Source organism: Entelurus aequoreus, linkage group LG08 (assembly GCF_033978785.1).
Source record: "Entelurus aequoreus isolate RoL-2023_Sb linkage group LG08, RoL_Eaeq_v1.1, whole genome shotgun sequence".
NCBI classification, from domain to species: Eukaryota; Metazoa; Chordata; class Actinopteri; order Syngnathiformes; family Syngnathidae; genus Entelurus; species Entelurus aequoreus.
Window position 1 is genome coordinate 59,143,344 of NC_084738.1, and position 22,022 is coordinate 59,165,365.

Here is a 22,022-nt window from a genome sequence, read left to right on the forward strand (position 1 = left end):
TTGATTGATTGATTGATACACTTACTACTCTAAAGTAGAGATGTCCGATAATATCAGACTGCCGATATTATCGGCAGATAAATGCTTTAACATGTAATATCGGAAATTATCGGTATTGGTTTCAAAAAGTTAAATTTATGACTTTTTAAAACGTCGCATTACAGAGTGGTACACGGACGTAGGGAGAAGTACAGAGCGCCAATAAACCTTAAAGGCACTGCCTTTGCTTGCCGGCCCAATTACATAATATCTACGGCTTTTCACACACACAAGTAAATGCAAGGCATACTTGGTCAACAGCCATACAGGTCACACTGAGGGTGACCGTATAAACAACTTTAACACTGTTACAAATATGCGCCACACTGTGAACCCACACCAAACAAGAATGACAAACACATTTCGGGAGAACATCCGCACCGTAACACAACATAAACACAACAGAACAAATACCCAGAACCCCTTGCAGCACTAACTCTTCCGGGACGCTACAATATACACCCCCCGCTACCCCCTCCCCCCCCACCCCACCTCAAGCTCTCTCAGAGAGAGCATGTCCCAAATTCCAAGCTGCTGTTTTGAGGCATGTTTAAAAAAAATAATTCACTTTGTGACTTCAATAATAAATATGGCAGTGCCGTGTTGGCATTTTTTTTCCATAACTTGAGTTGATTTATTTTGGAAAACCTTGTTACATTGTTTAATGCATCCAGCGGGGCATCACAACAAAATTAGGCATAATAATGTGTTAATTCCACGACTGTATATATCAGTATCGGTTGATATCGGAATCGGTAATTAAGAGTTGGACAATATCGGATATTGGCAAAAAAGCCATTATCGGACGGACATCTCTACTCTAAAGTATATCCAAGTTTACTTGCTATAGCTGCTTGTTTTTATTGGCCCTCAACATATTGTCAACATAAAATGTATTATCATTTCGCATGCTGACATTTTAGCCAATTTTGCCGCCGTACACCTCAGAGTCATATAACTTGGAACGTGACATGTGCTAACAGTTAGCATTAGGGTTGTCATGGTATAATAAATACCGCGGTATTTCGGTTTTAAAGTCTTCTCAATAATACCGGGACGTGTGACGGTGTCAAACCAAAACTTGGTGAGTGTAGTTTTTTTCTGGCGTTTTAGCATTGGCCGGGCCTGAAAATACATTCTCCCAGAATCCTCTGCGCCGTGCGGAAACGGCAAGGTGGGGGCGTGGAACGCTGTAAGTAGGAAGTGAAGTGTGTTTGTCCTCGCCGTATATAAAAGGGAACAGTTTTTTTAGACAATAAATCTGTCCATAAATGGTTGACTTATGTTGCTAACAAACAGACAAACAAGCCCTGGCCAAAACATAACCTCTTTGGCGCAGGTAAGAAAGTCTGGGTTCTGCAAAGCGAAGTGCGCCGCTTTCGTTTCGAGCGTTTCCAAGACGACACAGAGCTAGCCGGTCTCGCCACACCAAACGGCAGGAAATCACAAAAAAAAAACGTGGAAAATACGAGTAAACTAAAAAGCTACTTGATACATCTTCAATCCATCCATCTATTTTTCTACTGCTTTACTCTCTAGATGTCACGGGGTTGCTGGAGCCTGTTCCAGCTGCACTCGGGCGGAAGGCCTGATACACCCTGGACAAGTCGCTACCTCATAAACCGTCACATAAGTTAAAGTTAACTAAAGTTAAAGTACCAATGATTGTCACACACACACTAGGTGTGGCGAAATTATTCTCTGCATTTGACCCATCACCCTTGATCACCCCCTGGGAGGTGAGGGGAGCATTGAGCAGCAGCGGTGGCCGCGCCCGGGAATCATTTTTGGTGATTTAACCCCCAAATCCAACCCTTGATGCTGAGTGCAAAGCAGGGAGGTAATGGGTCCCATTTTTATAGTCTTCGGTATGACTCGGCCGGGGTTTGAACTCACAACCTACCGATCTCAGGGCGGACACTCTAACCACTAGGCCACTGAGTAGGTTAACTACAAATAGAACAATAGATAACAAATATTTGCAGCCAGCAAAGCCAGACATCTATTTGTAAGGTATTTACATAATTAACGACTATATTGTTAGTTTACTTTTCTGAGAAACAAGATTTTCCAGACTGATATAAAAATGACCACCGTAGAGGACACTGCTTCCCATAATGTAAACGTTGAATGACACTAAACTGTACAGTATAGTTTTACACTTCTTACACTGGATGTTTACATTTTTACTTTAAAAACATTAACTGTAAGTTATTCTTTTAAATATGTGCTTAAAACCCTAGATGTTACTGCACAATTTTTGGCACTTAGAAATACTTGCTTCTAGTAATAAATATTAGGACTGTGAATCTTTGGGTAGCACATGATTCGAATCAATTCAATTCGATTCTTGGGGGTAACGATTAAATTCAGAATCGACTCTTAATTCAAAATGGTTCTCGATTCAAAAATCAATATTTTTTTAATAACATTATGTGCCAGTTTTATGATTAACTACATTCCTCCATAAAAGCTCTGATCAATTTCTGTATTACTCAAAAGAAAACTGGTATTGTTTGATAAAATTCTACCCAAACGATTACTTAAGTGGGTGGACAGGACAGAATTTGGGGAAGAAGAAAAAAAATCGATTTTCGATCGAGAATTGTTACACATAAAAATCGCGATTTATTTGAAAATTGATTTTTTTTTAAAAATATGATTAGAACACTTCAGCATTGTTTGTTTTCAATTACAAGTCAGCGTGTTTATTCTAAACATTCCTGACATTTTACAAACTATGGCATTTTTCCAAAGCTTTTTTTAATTTTTATATACCTCAATAATATCTTAATGTGGCTTGAATACCATATTAATATCACACTGTGAGATTTAATACCGTTACATCCCTAGTTAGCATGCTACCTTTTTTAGCCAATTTGGCCACCGTACCCAAATAACTCGGTACTTCACACCTGCGGTTAGCATCTTTCGGTTCCGCGGTTTGTGCACATACAGCATTCATACGCAATTTCTCCTGAAATTGCATATTCTAGTTACAAATTACACTAATTTGCTTTGTCACCCATGTCACAGAGCTGAGATATTAACGTTTTGTTCAGACTGATTGGTTGTAGCATCTTTAATGCACAAAATGTATCAAAGTACAAACCCCAAAACCAGTGAAGTTGGCACGTTGTGTAAATGGAAAATAAAAACACAATACATCCATCCATCCATTTTCTACCGCTTGTCCCTTTTGGGGTCGCAATGATATGCAAATCCTTTTAAACCTATATTTAATTGAACAGACTGCAAAGACAAGATACTTAACGTTCGAACTGGTAAACTTTGTTATTTTTTGCAAATATTAGCTCATTTGGAATTTGATGTCTGCAACATGTTTCAAAAAAGCTGTCACAAGTGGCAAAAAAGACTGAGAAAGTTGAGGAAATGCTCATCAAACACTTATTTGGAACATCCCACAGGTGAACAGGCTAATTGGGAACAGGTGGGTGCCATGATTGGGTATAAAAGCAGCTTCCATGAAATGCTCAGTCATTCACAAACAAGGATGGGGCGAGGGTCACCACTTTGTGAACAAATGCGTGAGCAAATTCTTCAACAGTTTAAGGACATTTCTCAACGAGCTACTGCAAGGAATTTAGGGATTTCACACCATCTATGGTCCGTAATATCATCAAAAGGTTCAGAGAATCTGGGGAAATCACTGTTATAGGCACAAAGTTGAAAAGCCAGCATCTGTGATGGTATGGGGGTGTATTAGTGCCCAAGGCTTGGGTAACTTACACATCTGTGAAGGCATCATTAATGCTGAAAGGTACATACAGGTTTTAGAGCAACATATGTTGCCATCCAAGCAACATTATCATGGACGCCCCTGTTTATTTCAGCAAGACAGCTTATTAGAACAGCGTGACTTCATAGTAAAAGAGTGCGGGTACTAGACTGGCCAGCCTGTAGTCCGGACCTGCCCCTATTGAAAATGTGTGGCGCAATATGAAGCCTGAAATACCACAACGGAGACCCCGGACTGTTGAACAACTTAAGCTGTACATCAAGCAAGAATGGGAAATAATTCCATTTGAAAAGCTTCAAAAATTGGTCTCCTCAGTTTACTGAGTGTTGTTAAAAGGAAAGGCCATGTAACACAGTGGTAAAAATGCCCCTGTGCCAACTTTTTTGCAATGTGTTGCTGCCATTAAATTCTAAGTTAATGATTATTTGCAAAAAAAAAATTACGTTTCTCAGTTCGAACATTAAGTATCTTGTCTTTGCAGTCCATGCAATTCAATATAGGTTGAAAAGGATTAGCAAATCATCGTATTCAGTTTTTATTTACGAATTACTCAACGTGCCAACTTCACTGGTTTTGGGTTTTGTAGTATTTGGTATGTCGCTCTGAGTGGAAAAAGTTTGGACACCCGTGTGCTATTATTGTCTCGACACGTGGGCTGTGTCCTCTCGTTCGAAAATGTCACATTGAAAAGAGCTAATCAAACATCGTGAGCAGAAGTGGATGCCGGCAGACAGGCTGCTGCACGATTTCGGGGAAGTGCAAGCAGCCGCTCACTAAAACACGTTGTCTCACGCGCTCATGCCAAATGATGTGTCACCCACGCACAGCTGGGGTTACGAAATTCTGATATTGTCACAACGGATGTGGCGCACGTCGTTTTTGGCGACTAAGTGAAAAGTTCACAGCAGCTTTCCGGTCTTTAGCCTTTCCTGATCATCAGTTTCAAGGTGCTGCTGGCCACAAAGTGAACAGTAGAGCGCGGCTCACGAGGGGAACACCTTCATGCATTGAGGAACACATTTGTTTGAGCTGGCTGCCGCCCAGAGCTTCACTGGGCCTCCACCCGACTCCACAAGCCTCGGCTAGTTGGGACTGGAGGTTGTGTAAGCATTCAGTGGCAAGTTGGCAGAGCTTGCTTAAAAATGTGAAGATGTACAAGTTATTCTCTCACCTCACACTAGCGTCAAAATATGCATGTGTGTTTTGTGTGGCTGTGCTTTGGCATTCAAATTAGACTTCCTTTTTTACTGTCATTCAAATTTGAACTTTACAGTACAGATAAGAACGAAATTTTCTTGCATTAGCTCATGGTAGTGCAGGATAAAAAAGCAATAAGGTGCAGATATAAATAAATAGATTACTGTACAGATAAATATATTGCACTTTTTCATATGCATCCACGTTTATGGATGTATGTTATATTGTCATTATATTCCAGCGAGTTAATCCATTTTTGGGGGGAATAGAGGGGATTATTATGATGCGTTCAAGAGTTTTATGGCCTGAGGGAAGAAGCTGTTACAGAACCTGGAAGTTCTGCTACGGAGGCTGCGGAACCTCTTTCTAGAGTCCAGCAGTGAAAACAGTCCTTGGTGGGGGTGGGAGGAAATGCTCTGAAGTACCAAAGTTCTACCATTGCAAACTACAGGTGCACGATAAATATCGGACAGATAAATATTGGGCCGATTTGGGGAATTTGGGCATTAAAAATGATCTTAGATTTTTTTTTTAAAAAAACCCTCTAATGAGGCAATATTGGACATACTGAGCTGTAGTTGGGCTAGGGCAGGGGTCTGCAACCCACGGCTCTGGAGCTGCATGCGGCTCTTTCATGCATCCAGCCTGGCTCCCTTTGGCTTTTAAAACACAGGGTTTCCCACACATTAATTTATTTGTGGCGGCCAGCCACGAAAGAATTACGTCCGCCACAAATAAAATTAAAAAAAAAAAATATTAAAAAAAAATGTTTAAATTTTTTTTTTTTTTGTCCTCTCCAGCTTCTCAGGCAAATCATATAGTTGATGTAGATGCCCATATCGGCTGTTCAAATTTACTTTACAAAACAGAAGTGTAGGATACTTCTCTTGTTGCCTTATTTGTATTTGACTTTATTAAATGTATTTATATTAGAAACACAACATGTGTATATAACAAAGGGTGCAAAGTCTGCAGGCAGTAGGAAACACGGTTAAGTGTAGGGAGTAAAACTGATGGCAGTCTAAAGTTCAAGATTTTTGGAGCTCTTTGTTCAATGGATCAGATGTTTGATGAAGCTCTGTGTCTATCTACCACCACTACTGTTTTCTGTTCATTTGTTACTGACTAAGGCAGGACACCTCTGCCTCTGTTTCACTTTATGTTGCTGGTAAATAATAAGGTTGTAGTAGTAGGCTAAAGTTAAATTATTTAGTATGCACTAATTAAAGGGGCAGAGCTTTGAGACATTTTAGCTTTTATATTTTATAAGATATATTTTTTGTAAGAACCACAATTAATAAATATATTTCAGTGAATAACTTATTGTTCAAATCTGTATATAAATATGTACATAAAGTGTTGTAATTATATTGTAAAATGGATGGATGGATGGATGGATGGACGTTTAAAACAAAACTGTTATTATTAATTAGTAAGTATACATTTTTTGAGCCTTTTTAGAGAAAATCAAATCATTGTAGTAAATTATGCAAATTACTCGATGATGTCATGGTGACCCCGCCCATAGCCACGCCCCCACCCCCACAGGTATCTTGGCAGTTTATGGGAAACACTGAAACATGTAAATAAATAATGGCTATTTAATTTTAATGTATTTTATTTTATTTAGTTAGTCTATTTTAATGTAGCCGTTTTTATTTTGGAGTTCGTGATCTTGCAATATTTTGTTTATCGAAATGTACGTAACACCCCCGATGCGTCATCTTTTGCTGCCAAGCAATTGCATTGTTTTTAGTGGTCAACCCCCAGTAAATTAGCAATGGACAAATCAAAAAGAGAAACATTTCTGATGAAAATTAAACATTTAATGCTACATGGACAGTTGCATTTGCGTTTACTGTTGACGAGATTGGTTCACCTGTGTGCTTAATATGTGGGGAGAAAATAGCAAACAACGAAACATCAAATGTGGAAATACATTTCCAGAACAAACACACAGTATTTGCGGAAAAATACTACCAAGCTGGAGATGACCGAAAAAGAGCAGTTTCAGAACTGCTGCGGAAAGCTGATCAGAGCAAAAATACTTGCTATGTCATATTCTGTCTAGTGTTTGATTTCATAAATACTATAGCTTAAATGTAATGAAACTAAAAGTAGTGTTATTGTCATTTTAGGGCTTAAACAGAGTTTTGCGGCTCTAGGTGGGTTAACTTTGGTGGGAAATGGGCTCAAATGGCTCTTTGTATGATGAAGGTTGCCGACCCCTGGGGTAGGGTGAGCAAATCAAGCACTCCTTTCCTCGAAGGAGGTCATATACCTTCCCTGAGCTCATTGTAAACAAACATGGCGTCGATTGCATGGGACTTCTTCATTGTTTCAGAGGAAGACATTTGGCGAGCTACTCGCACCTCACGCTGAGCAAAGATTCTGCGAGGAGAGGGGGAAAAAAAACATCACGCTTCAACACGTCAAACCTTTGCCACCTAAAATGCCAGCATCGCTATGACTGGATTGTAAAAGTCTACCAAGATACCTGTTGCGAAAGAAGCTGCCACAAAGCCAGCCACAAAGAAAGGTGTGCATAAACTACAATTAAATATACATTAAAAAAGAATGGATAATTAAAAATATATAGTGTGCTTTCCTCATGAATTTTTTTCTTTTAAGTGTTCACCCATTTTAACATCCATCTGCCGAGGGACTGGAAATGTAAATCAGCCATAATCTCACATATTTACATGTCAAATGTTCATTATTATGTATTGTCCCTTTGTAAATCAATGACATCTAGAACACACTTTTCAAATCAATAATGATCAAAACTGAGAATATTTTTTTGGTAAAAACCAATACATACAAAATACACCCAGGCGTAACATAAAAAAATATATAATTTGTCTATAACATTGTTATAAAAGTTAAAGTACCAATGATTGTCACACACATACACTAGGTGTGGCGAAATTATTCTCTGCATTTGACCCATCACCCTTGATCACCCTCTGGGAGGTGAGGGGAGCAGTGGGCAGCAGCGGTGGACACGCCAGGGAATCATTTTTGGTGATTCAACCCCCAATTCCAACCCTTGATGCTGAGTGTCAAGCAGGGAGGTAATAGGTCCCATTTTTATAGTCTTTGGTATGACTTGGCCGGGGTTTGAACTCACAACCTACCGATCTCAGGGCGGACACTCTAACCACTATTCCCGGGCGTGGCCACCGCTGCTGCCCACTGTTCCCCTCACCTCCCAGGGGGTAAATAAGGGGATGGGTCAAATGCAGAGGACAAATTTCACCACATCTAGTGTGTATGTGACAATCATTGGTACTTTAACTTTAACCCTCTGAGAAGCCTCCGTTGTACTAATGTTTTCCAATGTTGTAAAAATGTGTAGAATAAATATTACAATTTCAACATTTACCGAAGATTTGCGTCAGCCTGCGAGACATAGTAATTTTGATAGTAGGCTATTATAGCTAATATAAACACGTCAAGTGTTGCCTTCGTTATAACATTCATATAAGGCTTTGAATTTTTTGCGGCTCCAGACAAATTCGTTTTTTTGTATTTTTGGTCCAATATGGCTCTTTCAACATTTTGAGTTGCCGACCGCTGGTCTAATCTAACCTAACCTAAGGGATGACGTCGCCAGTGAGGGTGTATTTTAAGGCAGCGTACGGCGAACAAGAACAGCAACATACCGATCTTGGAGGGGAAGAGCGTCTCGTCATCAAGCTGGTCTTGCACCCAGGTCATCAGGTAATCAATGTACTTGGGGGCGGAGCATTTGATCGGCTTCTTGATGTTGGTCCCGTCGGCCCAGTGATACTCGTACCTGCAGAGGCATAGTCGACAAATAATTAAGGCATTTCCTGTCGACACAAGAACTGAAGTTTGTTTTAGACTTTAAGCAAATCATTGGGAGTCGGTGGACGCGTTGGAGGAAATAAGACGACGAATAAAAGGGGAGCTGCACTTTTTTTGTCTATCATTCACAATCCTTTTGTAAGACTAACACGTTGTTTTTTTATGCATTCTAACTTGTAAAAAAATGCTAGCAAAAGTCAGCTAACAACAGAGGTGATGGGAGTCATTAAATCATTGCATCTATTCTGCCTATAAAGCGCTCTGAAAAACATAACAAAACCTCCATCAAGGTTTTATATACATGCTGTAAGTAGGGATGTCCCGATACAACTTTTTCACTTCCGATACGATACCGATATTGTAGCCTTGAGTATTGGCCGATACCGATATCAATACGATACAGGCACGAATCATACTTATATTTATTCCTTATTTTGTTGTGTGGGATGTTAGAAAAGGCTTGATAAAGTGATGTTACTGTTACTGATGCTGTAGTGTTAAAACAGAAAACAATAGTCAGCAAGAGTAGGTATAGGAAAAACTGACCCATTTATTATTAACCAATTGGTTACATAAATTTTAACCTTCAACATAAGAGTATTACCTCAACAAATCCAATAAAAACAAAATGTTATATTTAAAGTGCAAAATAACCACTAATACCAACATAATTATACAATTCCATCCATCCATTTTCTACCGCTTATTCCCTTTGGGGTCGCGATTGAATAGAATAAATTAAAAATAAATTAGAAGACCCTAAAAAATAACCTAAATACACTACCGTTCAAAAGTTTAGGGTCACCCAAACAATTTTGTGGAATAGCCTTCATTTCTAAGAACAAGAATAGACTGTCGCGTTTCGGATGAAAGTTCTCTTTTTCTGGCCATTTTGAGCGTTTAATTGACCCCACAAATGTGATGCTCCAGAAACTCAATCTGCTCAAAGGAAGGTCAGTTTTGTAGCTTCTGCAATGAGCTAAACTGTTTTCAGATGTGTGAACATGATTGCACAAGGGTTTTGTAATCATCAATTAGCCTTCTGAGCCAATGAGCAAACACATTGTACCATTAGAACACTGGAGTGAGACTTGCTGGAAATGGGCCTCTATACACCTATGTAGATATTGCACCAAAAACCACACATTTGCAGCTAGAATAGTCATTTACCACATTAGCAATGTATAGAGTGTACTTCTTTAAAGTTAAGACTAGTTTAAAGTTATCTTCATTGAAAAATAAGGACATTTTAATGTGACCCCAAACTTTTGAACGGTAGTGTAAATCCAATTTAAAAAAAAAAAAAAAAACGTTTTAAAGTGCAAACAATTCAAGTTCACTTCAGTTATTTTTTTACTGTCAGCATATGTTGGAAACAACTGTGGGCAGGGACAAAAACAACACAATATTGTCCACTGTCCAACTGCTCTAAGTTAAGAGTTCACAGCTCCAGTTTCACTGACTGACTGTGCCCAAAACAATGTAGTAATTACTCTTAGTCTTCACTGAAGAATAGTGTAAACACAATAAACATATCACTCTAATAACAAGAGCATAAAACAAATAATCAGTCAGTGCTGACTACCCTTACTACTCCTCTTCCTCCACTTTCACCACGTGTGCGGCAATACACTTTTTAACCTCTTCGTGCAACTGGGGTATAGTTTTGTCTACAATGTAGTGGCGGCTAAGAATAATGTAGCGATGTTCGAGGTGCTCCATTAAGCGTTTAAACCCGACATTACTCACCACCGACAGGGGCTGGTCATCAAGCACAATAAACTAGGCTATCTTATCTGTTAAGGCCATTGCCTTTTTGCTGTCCCGTGGTAGTTTGTCACGTCTTGCAAAGCTTTCGGCCAGCGTGGGTTGGTGAAGCGAGCCAGAGGTTTGTTGCTTCGCCTTGCTGCTCTCGCGAAAATCCTCATGTTCTTTTTTGTGGTGTTTTTTCAAATGTGCGATGAGGTTGCTTGTATTGAACCTTCCCGGTTCTGTCCCTCCACGGGACACTTGCGCCTGACAAATGTTGCATTTAGCGGCAACGTCTTTGTCCGAGTTTACGTTAAAATACTTCCACACAGCCGACATCAATACACTTTGCTGCAAGCACACGCGTTGTCGTTGTTGTGATCACGTGGGCTGTGCATGCTGGATCGGAGACACTCTTCTTCCGCGGCCGGCACCAACGTTAATTAAGGGGCATTGCCGCTACCTACTCTGTTGGAGTGTGATCAAACCAGAGTCACCTATTATAGACATGCTGCAGCGGTAAATGGACAGCTTGTATAGGAGCGCTTATATCGGAGTTTTTAGATTCAGTCCGATAAAATCAGATATTCACTTTTTTGGCTAATATCGGACTGATTTCCGATATCAATATCGGATCGGGACATCCCTAGCTGTAAGTATATATGTAACGTAGTAACATGCATGATAACATGTAATACTTATGTATTTTGATCATTTTCAGCAAAAAACGGCGTATTAATATCACAGACGCATCAAAACGTTTGCTATTTCCTTAAACAAAAAACAACAACACTAATCATGGTAGACTTCTTGGGACAACGACGACTATTTTGGGACAAATAATCATCCAGAACCTTATATTTTTTAACCTGAATATGAGGAGGATGAGCTACACGTTTTAGAAGCTGAGTGATGTGCAGATCCAGCAATTAGTAGTATTGCTAAGTGCTAAACAAGAAATACAAACTACAAGCAAAATAAAACAATCACTTAATGTACAATGTCTGCTCTCACCGGGATGCAGACAGGTGGGATGTTTATATCTTCCCGTTTATATGAAGAATTAATCATAATCCTGCAACGTCCTTAAAACGGGTGTCTTTTTGGGTTTTCTCGTCATATCCGGGTCTAAGTTAAACGTCAAATTTGATCAACTTCTCAATTTATGGCTACATCCTTCTACTATACAGGGGAGAGGCATTTTTTTATGATCGAGAATTAACTTTTAAAAAGTTAGAGATGATCCCCGATTCAGTCTGTCAGTAACTTCATAAGCTTGTTCGCACTCATTGATCACGGCGCTGTTAAAAGTAGTTCCTCGGCGCTAGAGCTTGTCATAACGATATCGCTAATACTTGATTAATATTCATGAGATGTAAATGGAGTTCGTATTTGCCGTATATTACGAGTTAAAATGCATAAAAAAAGAAAGTCTTAGGTAGGGATTTTGAATGATAGGCAAAATTCCCCAAAAAAGGCGGAGTTCCTTTTTAGGTCAAATTGCTTTGAAGGACTTACTTTGGACCGGCAGACATGACGGGGCAGCTCTCTTCCGTGCAGAAGTCTGTGATGGTCCCGTACAGCATGTTGATCTGGTTGAAGAAGTCCACAGCTGCAAATGCAAACGAGAAAACCTTCAGTCTTGGTCAGAAACAAGGAAAACTCTGCAGGCATTGCTTCATTCAGTGCGCGAGAAGAAGTGCCAATACTTCAAAATGACGCGAAGCAAAACTAAAGGATGACAGAGTGAGTTAGCAGTCAAAAAAGGTAGTGACTTGTGATCTAGCTTTTCGAGTAGCGCTTTTAAAACATTTCAACGTATGTTATTTATAGGGCTGGACGATAAACCGATACCAGTGTATATCACATTAGACACGTCATCGTGTTCGATAAATGCACTCGATAAAATGTTCAATATTTTTTTCTTCTGATGTTTTTGTTATGTATATTTTCGTCTATTAATTAAACGGAAATTGCAACGCAAGGTTGGTGACATGAACAAAGGCACTCGCTCTCTGGTCACCGAGCAACGCAGGAAGTGACACACAAACAGCCAATCAGGTAACAGCAACAATAATATTAGCACAGAAGTGAGAACCCATCATTCATTCACTTCACATTCACAGCTGACTGAGGGACGCGTGGCTGCCAATTTGAGACTACAGAGCATGGGTGAAGTGTCTTGCCCAAGGACCCAACAGCAGTGGCTTGGATGGCAGAAGTGGGGATCGAACCTGGACTCCTCAAGTTGCAGGCACGGCCGCTCTATCCACCTCACACGCTGCCACTATCAACTATCGAGTTTGGTGGTTGTCTGGCGATTGAATCTTTGCATGTAGTGTGAAGAGAAAGTAAAAATGATTGCTGCCAAGAGTGAAGAACTCAAAATAAGGCACGACAACCTTGAGTTTGTTGTTGTTTATCCTGTGTGTAGTGCTTTAGTTCTTGTCTTGCGCTGTTATTTTGGTGGCCCTTCCTGTTTTGTTGGTGTTTCTCTGTGCTATTCCCCGCACCTGCTTTGTTTTCGCAATCAAGACCATTTAAGTTGTGCGGACGCTATCCTTCTTTGTTGGGACATTGTTGATTGTCATGTCATGTACGTATGTACTTTGTGGACGCCATCTGCTCCAAACGCTGTAAGTCTTTGCTGTCGTCCAGCATTCTGTTTTTGTTTACTTTGCAGCCAGTTCAGTTTTAGTTTCGTTTTGCATAGCCTTCCCTAAGCTTCAATGGCTTTTCTTAGCGGCACTCCCCTTTCATTTATTTTTGGTTTAAGCATTAGATACATTTTTACCTGCACACTGTCGTCTGCATATTGTGATCACGACAAACCATGTTCCCGACATCTACAAAGCAATTAACTACCTGCTGCCACCTACTGATATGGAAGAGTATAATATGGTTACTCTGCCGAGCTCTAGACAGAACAGACACTCAACAACGGCACATTTTTAACCCAATTAGGTGAAATGACATAATCTCCCACGGCCCACCAAACAATATCTCACGGCACTTGCTTTAGAGCACTGCTGTAACTTCGTGGCACTAAACCTGCAGAAAATAGTTCTCAGGTTTTTCTATGTTTACATGTTCACACTTTGCACTATTTTATTACACTTTATTAAAGGCCTACTGAAACCCACTACTACCGACCACGCAGTCTGATAGTTTATATATCAATGATGAAATCTTAACATTGCAACACATGCCAATACGGCCGGGTTAACTTATAAAGTGCAATTTTAAATTTCCTGTTAAACTTCCGGTTGGAAACATCTATGTATGATGCGTATATGCGTGACGTCACGACGGCAACGGAAGTATTCGTACCCAATGTGTCACCATACAAACTGCTCTGTTTTCATCGAACAATTCCACAGTATTCTGGACATCTGTGCTGGTGAATCTTTTGCAATTTGTTTAATGAACAATGGAGATTGCAAAGAAGAAAGTTGTAGGTGGGATCGGTGTATTAGCGGCTGGCTGTAGCAACACAACAAAGGGGACTTACTTGGATAGCAGACGCCTAGCCGATGCTAGCCGCCAACCGCACGGATGATCGGGTGAAGTCCTTCGTCGCGCCGTCGATCGCTGGAACGCAGGTGAGCACGGGTGTTGATGAGCAGATGAGGGCTGGCTGGCGTAGGTGGAGCGCTAATGTTTTTATCATAGATCTGTGAGGTCCGGTTGCTAAGTTAGCTTCAGCGTCGTTAGCAACAGCATTGTTAAGCTTTGCCAGGCTGAGAATTATTAACCGTGTAGTTACATGTCCATGGTTTAATAGTATTGTTGATCTTCTGTCTATCCTTCCAGTCAGGGATTTATTTATTTTGTTTCTATCTGCATTTGAGCCAGATGCTATCACGTTAGCTCAGTAGCTAAAGAGCTTCGCCGATGTATTGTCATAGAGATAAAAGTCACTGTGAATGTCCATTTCGCGTTCTCGACTCTCATTTTCAAGAGGATATAGTATCCGAGGTGGTTTAAAACACAAATCCGTGATCCACAATAGAAAAAGGAGAGAGTGTGGAATCCAATGAGACCTTGTACCTAAGTTACGGTCAGAGCGAAAAAAGATACACCCTGCACTGCCTCTCTAGTTCTTCACTCTAACGTTCCTCATCCACGAATCTTTCATCCTCGCTCAAATTAATGGGGTAATCGTCGCTTTCTCGGTCCGAATCTCTCTCGCTCCATTGTAAACAACGGGGAATTGTGAGGAATCCTACCTCCTGTGACGTCACACTACTTCCGGTATAGGGAAGGCTTTTTTTTAATCAGCGACCAAAAGTTGCGAACTTTATCGTCGTTGTTCTATACTAAATCCTTTCAGCAAAAATATGGCAATATCGCGAAATGATCAAGTATGACACATAGAATGGATCTGCTATCCCCGTTTAAATAAAAAAATAATAATTTCAGTAGGCCTTTAAGCATTTCTTGCATATTCCTTATTTTTGCACCTTTATTTTAAGAAGTTATTGTTAAGTGTTCAAGGTGATTTTATAATTTTGTTTAAATTGAGTTTTTTTCCATGTGTTTGTTGACATTTCCTTTCCTTTCTGCCTTGATAGCTGAGGGGATTGTAATCAGATACAAATGTTTAAATTTAATATATTTATCTCTCGGTCCTTATTTTCGATAGGCCGTGAAAAATATCAATAATTATCGATATTGACCAATATAAAACGGATATCGTGATACAGTTTTCGGCGATATGTCAAAATAAAAATAGACACGTGTTTTCATCAGGCTAACAGGTGCCATGTACAGTTCCTCATTGACATAGCACGCTGCGAGCAGCACTCTTTCAAAAATAAAGTCACTTTCTGATTCCTTCAGATGAACTCTTGTCACAATTTCTGATAAACCTGAAAAACTGCAGCCAGGACAAATATGTTGGGTTTTTTTTGTTTTGTTTTTAAAAAGGAACATTATTGAGTTCTTCTCATTTTTCCAGTAGCTCTGGTGACACTCCTATAGAGCTTCAAAATGAAAAGTCTCAAGAGGAGACAAGCTGCCACAACCCAGACATAACTGGGCCTCTAGCGTGAGGGGGAAAGTGTCTACTTTAGAGGCAAGTCAACAAAACTCCCCCCGCTCACACAATTGTATCTGTTTAACATTCACTCTGTCCTTTCCCAGCTGGAACGCTGGGGGTCTTTGAGGGACTGCCAAGATCTTTCAGCATCCGCTCGCAGTCATGTTGGGGGAGTAAATAACACTGGAGATACCTGGGACACAAAAACACTCTTTGCACCGAGCGAGCATCACCGTTTATGTTTCTCCATTGTCAAAATAGGAGTGTCCCGATACAAACTTTCCACTGATACTGATCCGATATATCAGCACAAATCATACATACTTTATATACATTGTAGTGTGGAATGTTAGAAAAGGTTTGATCAAATAAAAATACTCATATAAGTACTGTAGTAGGTATGAAAACACTAAACTATTATTAACCATATGGAATGGACTTATGCCGTCTTTAAATGTGTAATAATAATTCATAAAGGTAAGCTCATGACAAGTACCGGTAAGTAGAATTATGCGGACACATTTGTTACTCGATACTTTCTATTCTGCTTTTAAACTAGACTTTTGTATGTGTAAGTAATGACTTGTTTTTGCTGACAAATGTGCTGTTTTAGACCGCACATTGTTCAGAATGTTGAGCTTGTATGCTATTGTGTGCTTAGCTGTTGTGTAGCTGCTAGCTCCGAGTAGTACCATGTTTACCTTTTGAAGAAAAGAGAAGAAAAAGACCAACCTTGTGTGCTTATTGGAGGACATTTAGGATGTTATCTGCCAGTCCAGCTTTGCAAAAGTAAACACGCAGCCGGACTGCTTGGATCAGAGCGCTTATATGGGAGATTTTACACGCAAGGCAATATAATGTGATACTTGTGTTTTGCGGATATCGGATCAGGACACCCCAAGTCAATAGTACACTATTTTAAAGTTAAAAGTTAAAGTACCCTGGGGAAGAGCTTGACGAAGTGGCTGGGGAGAAGGAAGTCTGGGCTTCCCTGCTTAGGCTGCTGCCCCCGCAACCCGACCTCGGATAAGCGGAAGAAGATGGATGGATGGAGTATCACCCAAAACTAATGTCAAGTATCCAAACAACAGAAGAATAAGTGCTTATTCCATTTTAACAGAAGTGTAGATAGAAACATGTTACAACAGAAATTAAGCAGATGTTAACAGAAAATGACCAAGTAGATTATTAATAGTTTTGAGAAAATAATACAATAAAAAAATGACACAATGTTACTGCATAGGTCAGCAGCCAAATTAAAAGCCTTCGTAACCAGTTTTGAAATGCAAACCAAACAATATATCGTGATATACAGTACAGGCCCAAAGTTTGGACACACCTTCTCATTCAATGTGTTTTCTTTATTTTCATGACTATTTACATTGTAGATTGTCACTGAAGGCATCAAAACTATGAATGAACACGTGGAGTTATGTACTTCACAAAAAAAGGTGAAATAACTGAAAACATGTTTTATATTCTAGTTTCTTCAAAATAGCCACCTTTTGTTCTGATTACTGTTTAGCACACTCTTGGCATTCTCTCAATGAGCTTCAAGAGGTAGTCACCTGAAATGGTTTTCACTTCCCATGTGTCATAGTTTGGATGCCTTCAGTGGCAATCTACAATGTAAATAGTCATGAAAATAAAGAAAACGCATTGTAAACTTTTGGCAAGTATTGTATATTGTTATCGCAGGAGGTTGCATATACCGCGAGATAGATTTTAAGCCATATCGCCCATCCTTAGTAACGAACGAGTGCCGTTTGTTGTGATTTGTCACCCCGTCTCGTACCGAATGATGCAATAAAGCTGGTGTGGTTTTCACAGAAATGAAGCTGAGCCAAGCGAAACGGCGCAATGTGATTTTCACCCGCAATCATCTCCATGAGGGGCTTCAAAGACAGCACAAAGGGGTGAAAAAGTGAAGATTGGGGCTTACTGTTTACTGCCACCCACTCGTTGAGGTCCTCGCCGTCGGGCAGCATGACGGCCATGCGCAGGTTGCCGCTCCCCAGCGTGGCCTCGGCATGTTTCAACAGCTCGTACTGATGAGAGCCCTCCGGGATGTTCTTCTTGGGCTTGAACGTCTTGGAGGCGCGATTTCCGCTGCAATCCAGAGAAGAAAAGTGATAGCCGATACAGATTAGTAGTAGTCAGGGAGGCCGATACCCGATATTTGTAGAAGATATTCATATCCAGCAAAAGTTTTTAAACATGGACAGTATACGTCAGTAAACAGCTGAACAAGGCTGAAAGTTGTATTTTAGCATGATTTCTTAGGAAACATGGGACCAGTAGCAACATGTTTTATGCGGCTAAAATGATAAGGTTAATTTGGCAGCAAAAACATCAAACACATTTATTACGTGTCCAAGAGGAGCATCAATATTTGCATTCCAAAATATGGGAAAATTCCTGGGAAAATTGGTAAAAATATGGCATTTGTCTGCATCACAATAACTCACCATTTACTCAATATTATACAATTTTATAGCAGTCTATGAATTTATTACATTGTAAGTAGAGATGTCCGATAAATGCTTTAAAATGTAATATCGGAAATTTTCGGTATCAAAAAGTAAAATGTATGACTTTTTAAAACGCCGCTGTACGGAGTGGTACACGGACGTAGGGAGAAGTAAAGAGCGCCAATAAACCTTAAAGGCGCTGCCTTTGCGTGCCGGTCCAATCACATAATATCTACGGCTTTTAACACACACGAATGAACGCAAGGCATACTTGTTCAACAGCCATACAGGTCACACTGAGGGTAGCCGTATAAACAACTTTAACACTGTTTCAAATATGCGCCACACTGTGAACCCACACCAAACAAGAATGACAAACACATTTCGGGAGAACATCCGCACCGTAACACAACAGAACAAATACCCAGAACCCCTTGCAGCACTAACTCTTCCGGGACGCTACAATATACACCCCCAGCTACCCCTTACCCCTAAACCCCGCCCCCCACTTGCCTACCTCGACCTCCTCATGCTCTCAGGGAGAGCATGTCCCAAATTCCAAGCTGCTGTTTTGAGGCATGTTAAAAAAAAAAAAGCACTTTGTGACTTCAATAATAAATATGGCAGTGCCATGATGGCATATTTTTCCATAACTTGAGTTGATTTATTTTGGAAAACCTTGTTACATTGTTTAATGCATCCAGCGGGGCATCACAACAAAATTAGGCATTAAATGTGTTGATTCCACGACCGTATATATCTGTATCGGTTTATATCAAAATCGGTAATTAAGAGTTGGACAATATCGTAATATCGGCAAAAAAGCCATTATCGGACATCTCTAATTGTATGGTTTCCTTGTGAGGAACCCAAAAATATTGCAAACATTACTGGGATCCTTCACGTAGATTATAGTTGAGACATTTTTCACGATGGCTGACATAGTTTCTTCCTGGATATTACAGAAAGTATGAGAATGTGTGAGCTGCTGCCTGCTTTTCTTTACTTACCATAAATTCCAACGCTACTTTTTTCCTAGGCTTTGTACCCTGCGGCTTATAAAACCATGCGGCTAATTTATGGATTTTTCTTCGCTGACGGCCAGTTATAAAGTAAATAGTTTAAAAAAAAACACACACTGAGTAGGTGTGTTGTTTGTGCTATGGCGTCATCTTTTGCACGAATTCGCTCACTGCAGGTGCTGCAGTGGCTGCATTGCCCTTCTGTTTAGACTTTTTTTTTTAACCTATCGGAAGTGCAGTTGCCGTTCATAGCGTTTCTACTCGTATGGATTCTTCATTTATCACTCTGTGATAAATGATAAAATCACTTTATTAACCGTCCCATGTCCGATGTCTGTAGGGGTTTTCATGCATATTTGTATGTGCTTTGGCAATGTAATGAAGCTAGCGTTGTTAGCATTAGCTACTATACTAACACGTTTACGAATATTTGCGTTAATATAATTAACATACAAAGGCATTATTTTTGTTATGTTTCAGTTTTGTAAATTCACTTAAACATTACTGTGGAGTTATTGAGTCTGTTTAGCTGATTGGAGAGACAGCTTCCGCAGCTAGTGGGCCCATGACAATGACTTCTGTTTTGTTTGATCAGCCGTTTTACTGCCGTGTTACAGGCGCCGTTTGGAAACTATTAAGGTATGTCAATAAACATTCACAAAATGCTTATGCCTACATAACTAATTTGACAAAGTATCGATCTACGGCTTATAGTCCAGTGTGGCTAATATATGGAAAAATATTTTCTTCTAAAAATTTAGTGGGTGCAGCCTATATGTCGGTGCGATCTATAATCCGGAAAATACCGTATATAATAATCTTCCATTTGTTAAGAATTTGTTAAGAGCGACTCGATTGCTGCAGTAGCGAAAACAAATGAAACGGGACTTGGAAGATGCCAAGAAAGAAGGAGAAAAATTGGATCCCCCAGCAAAAATATGAAAGCTTTGACAGGTAAGCAGAGGAGACGTACTGCAAGAAGAGAACGCCACAGTTAAAAAGGGAACTGCACTTTTTTGGAAATTTTGCCTATTGTTCACAATCATTATGAGAGACAAGAACACATGTCTTTTTTGGGGAGGGATGTTAAAGATGATTAAAAAAACGCTTGGAAGATGAGGTTGATGGTAGTCACCGTCGTAGCCTACTAAGCCCTCTAAAACAACTTCAAAACACTCCAACGTTTTATATACACACTGCAAGTATATGTATATAATGTAGTAACAGACATGTTCATAACAATATGTTCAATATTTACTGTATTTTGGACATTTTATTCATTGCCGGAACTAATTCTTGAGCTCATTTATTTCCGTTTCCATAGCAGCGCACGTCTGACTTCTAGCAACCATCCCTCTGGAATAAAACAAGTGCTTCAGGTCTCTCAGATTTGAAGGGTGCCTTCTCCTAACTGCTGTTTTTAGATCTCGCCACAGATGTTCTATAGGATTTAAATCTAGACTCATTGATGGCCACTTCAGAACTCTCCAGCGCTTTGTCTTAAAAGCCATTTTTGTGTGCTTTTTGAAGTATGCTTTGGGTCGCTGTCCTGCTGGACGACCCATGACCTCTGACGGAGACCCAGTTTTCTGACATTGAGCTCTACATTATGCCCCAAAATTCTTTGGTAGTCCTCAGATTTCATGATGCCATGCATTATGAAATCAGTCAAGGCATCCAGTACCAGAAGCAGCAAAGCAACCCCAAAACTTTAGTGAACCTCCACCATCTTTGACTGTAGGGATGGTGTTCTTTTCTCGGAAGGCCTCATTTTGTTTTCTGTAAACAGTGTGATGATGTGCTGTACCAAAAAGCTCCAATTTAGTCTTATCTGTCCACAAGACATTCTCCCAGAAGGATTTTGGCTTCCTCTGGTAAGTTTTTGCAAACTCCAGTCTTGCTTTTTTATGTCTTCCTGTGTCTCCTACCATAGCGTCCCTTTTCATTGAGATGGCGACAGATAGCAGTGTTTCCCACACATTCATTTATTTGTGGCGGCCCGCCACGAAAGAATTACGTCCGCCACAAATAAAAAATAAAAAATAAAAATAATTTTTTTTTTTGTCCTGTCCAGCTTCTCAGGAAAATCATATAGTTGATGTAGATGCCCATATAGGCTGTTCAGATTTACTTTACAAAAGAGAAGTGTAGGATACTTCTCTTGTTGCCTTATTTGTATTTGACCACCACTGTTTTCTGTTTATTTGTTACTGACCGTGGCAGGACACCTCTGCCTCTGTTTCACTTTATGTTGCTGGTAAATAATATGGTTGTAGTAGTAGGCTAAAGTTAAATTATTTAGTATGCACTAATTAAAGGGGCAGAGCTTTAAGAGACATTTTAGCTTTTATATTTTATAAGATATATTTTTTGTAAGAACCCCAATTAATAAATATATTTCAGCGAATAACTTATTGTTCAAATCTGTTTTAAAATATGTACATAAAGTGTTGTAATTGTATTGTAAAATGGCTGGATGGATGGATGGACGTTTAAAACAAAACTGTTATTATTAATTAGTAAGTATACATTTTTTTAGCCTTTTTAGAGAAAATCATATTGTAGTAAATTATGCAAATTACTCGATGTCATGGTGACCACGCCCATAGCCACGCCCCCACCGCCACAGGTATCTTGGCAGTTTATGGGAAACACTGGATAGTGCGAGCTTGAATTTGTTTGGAAGTGGTTTGAGGTTCTTTATTCACAAATCTAACAATCCTTTGCAGTCTTTCGTCAATTTTTCTCTTCCGTCCACGTCCACGGAGGTTAGCTACAGTGCCATGAGCTTTAAACTTCTTGATGACATTGCGCACAGTAGACACAGGAACATTTAGATCTCTGGAGATGGATTTGTAGCCCTGAGATTGTCCATGCTTTTCCACAATCTTGGTTCTCAAATCTTCTGAAGG

The 22,022-nt window shown here is 39.8% G+C and overlaps 1 protein-coding gene across 2 annotated transcripts in view; it reads right to left on the minus strand.

Annotated features, from left to right (window-relative positions):
• The window catches only part of LOC133656106 (MOB kinase activator 1B), a 47,168-nt gene that overhangs the window by 13,869 nt on the left and 11,277 nt on the right, over positions 1–22,022 (minus strand). The window contains exons 2-5 of one of the 2 annotated variants that reach the window (XM_062056936.1): positions 17,560–17,726; positions 12,095–12,188; positions 8,662–8,795; positions 6,845–7,387 (exon numbers count right to left, since the gene is read on the minus strand). In XM_062056936.1, coding sequence (XP_061912920.1) covers positions 7,359–7,387; positions 8,662–8,795; positions 12,095–12,188; positions 17,560–17,726 — 424 coding nt within the window. In that variant the 3' untranslated portion in view covers positions 6,845–7,358. Of the gene's footprint in view, positions 1–6,844; positions 7,388–8,661; positions 8,796–12,094; positions 12,189–17,559; positions 17,727–22,022 lie in introns of those variants that run through there. The other variant, XM_062056935.1, reaches the window with a different exon arrangement.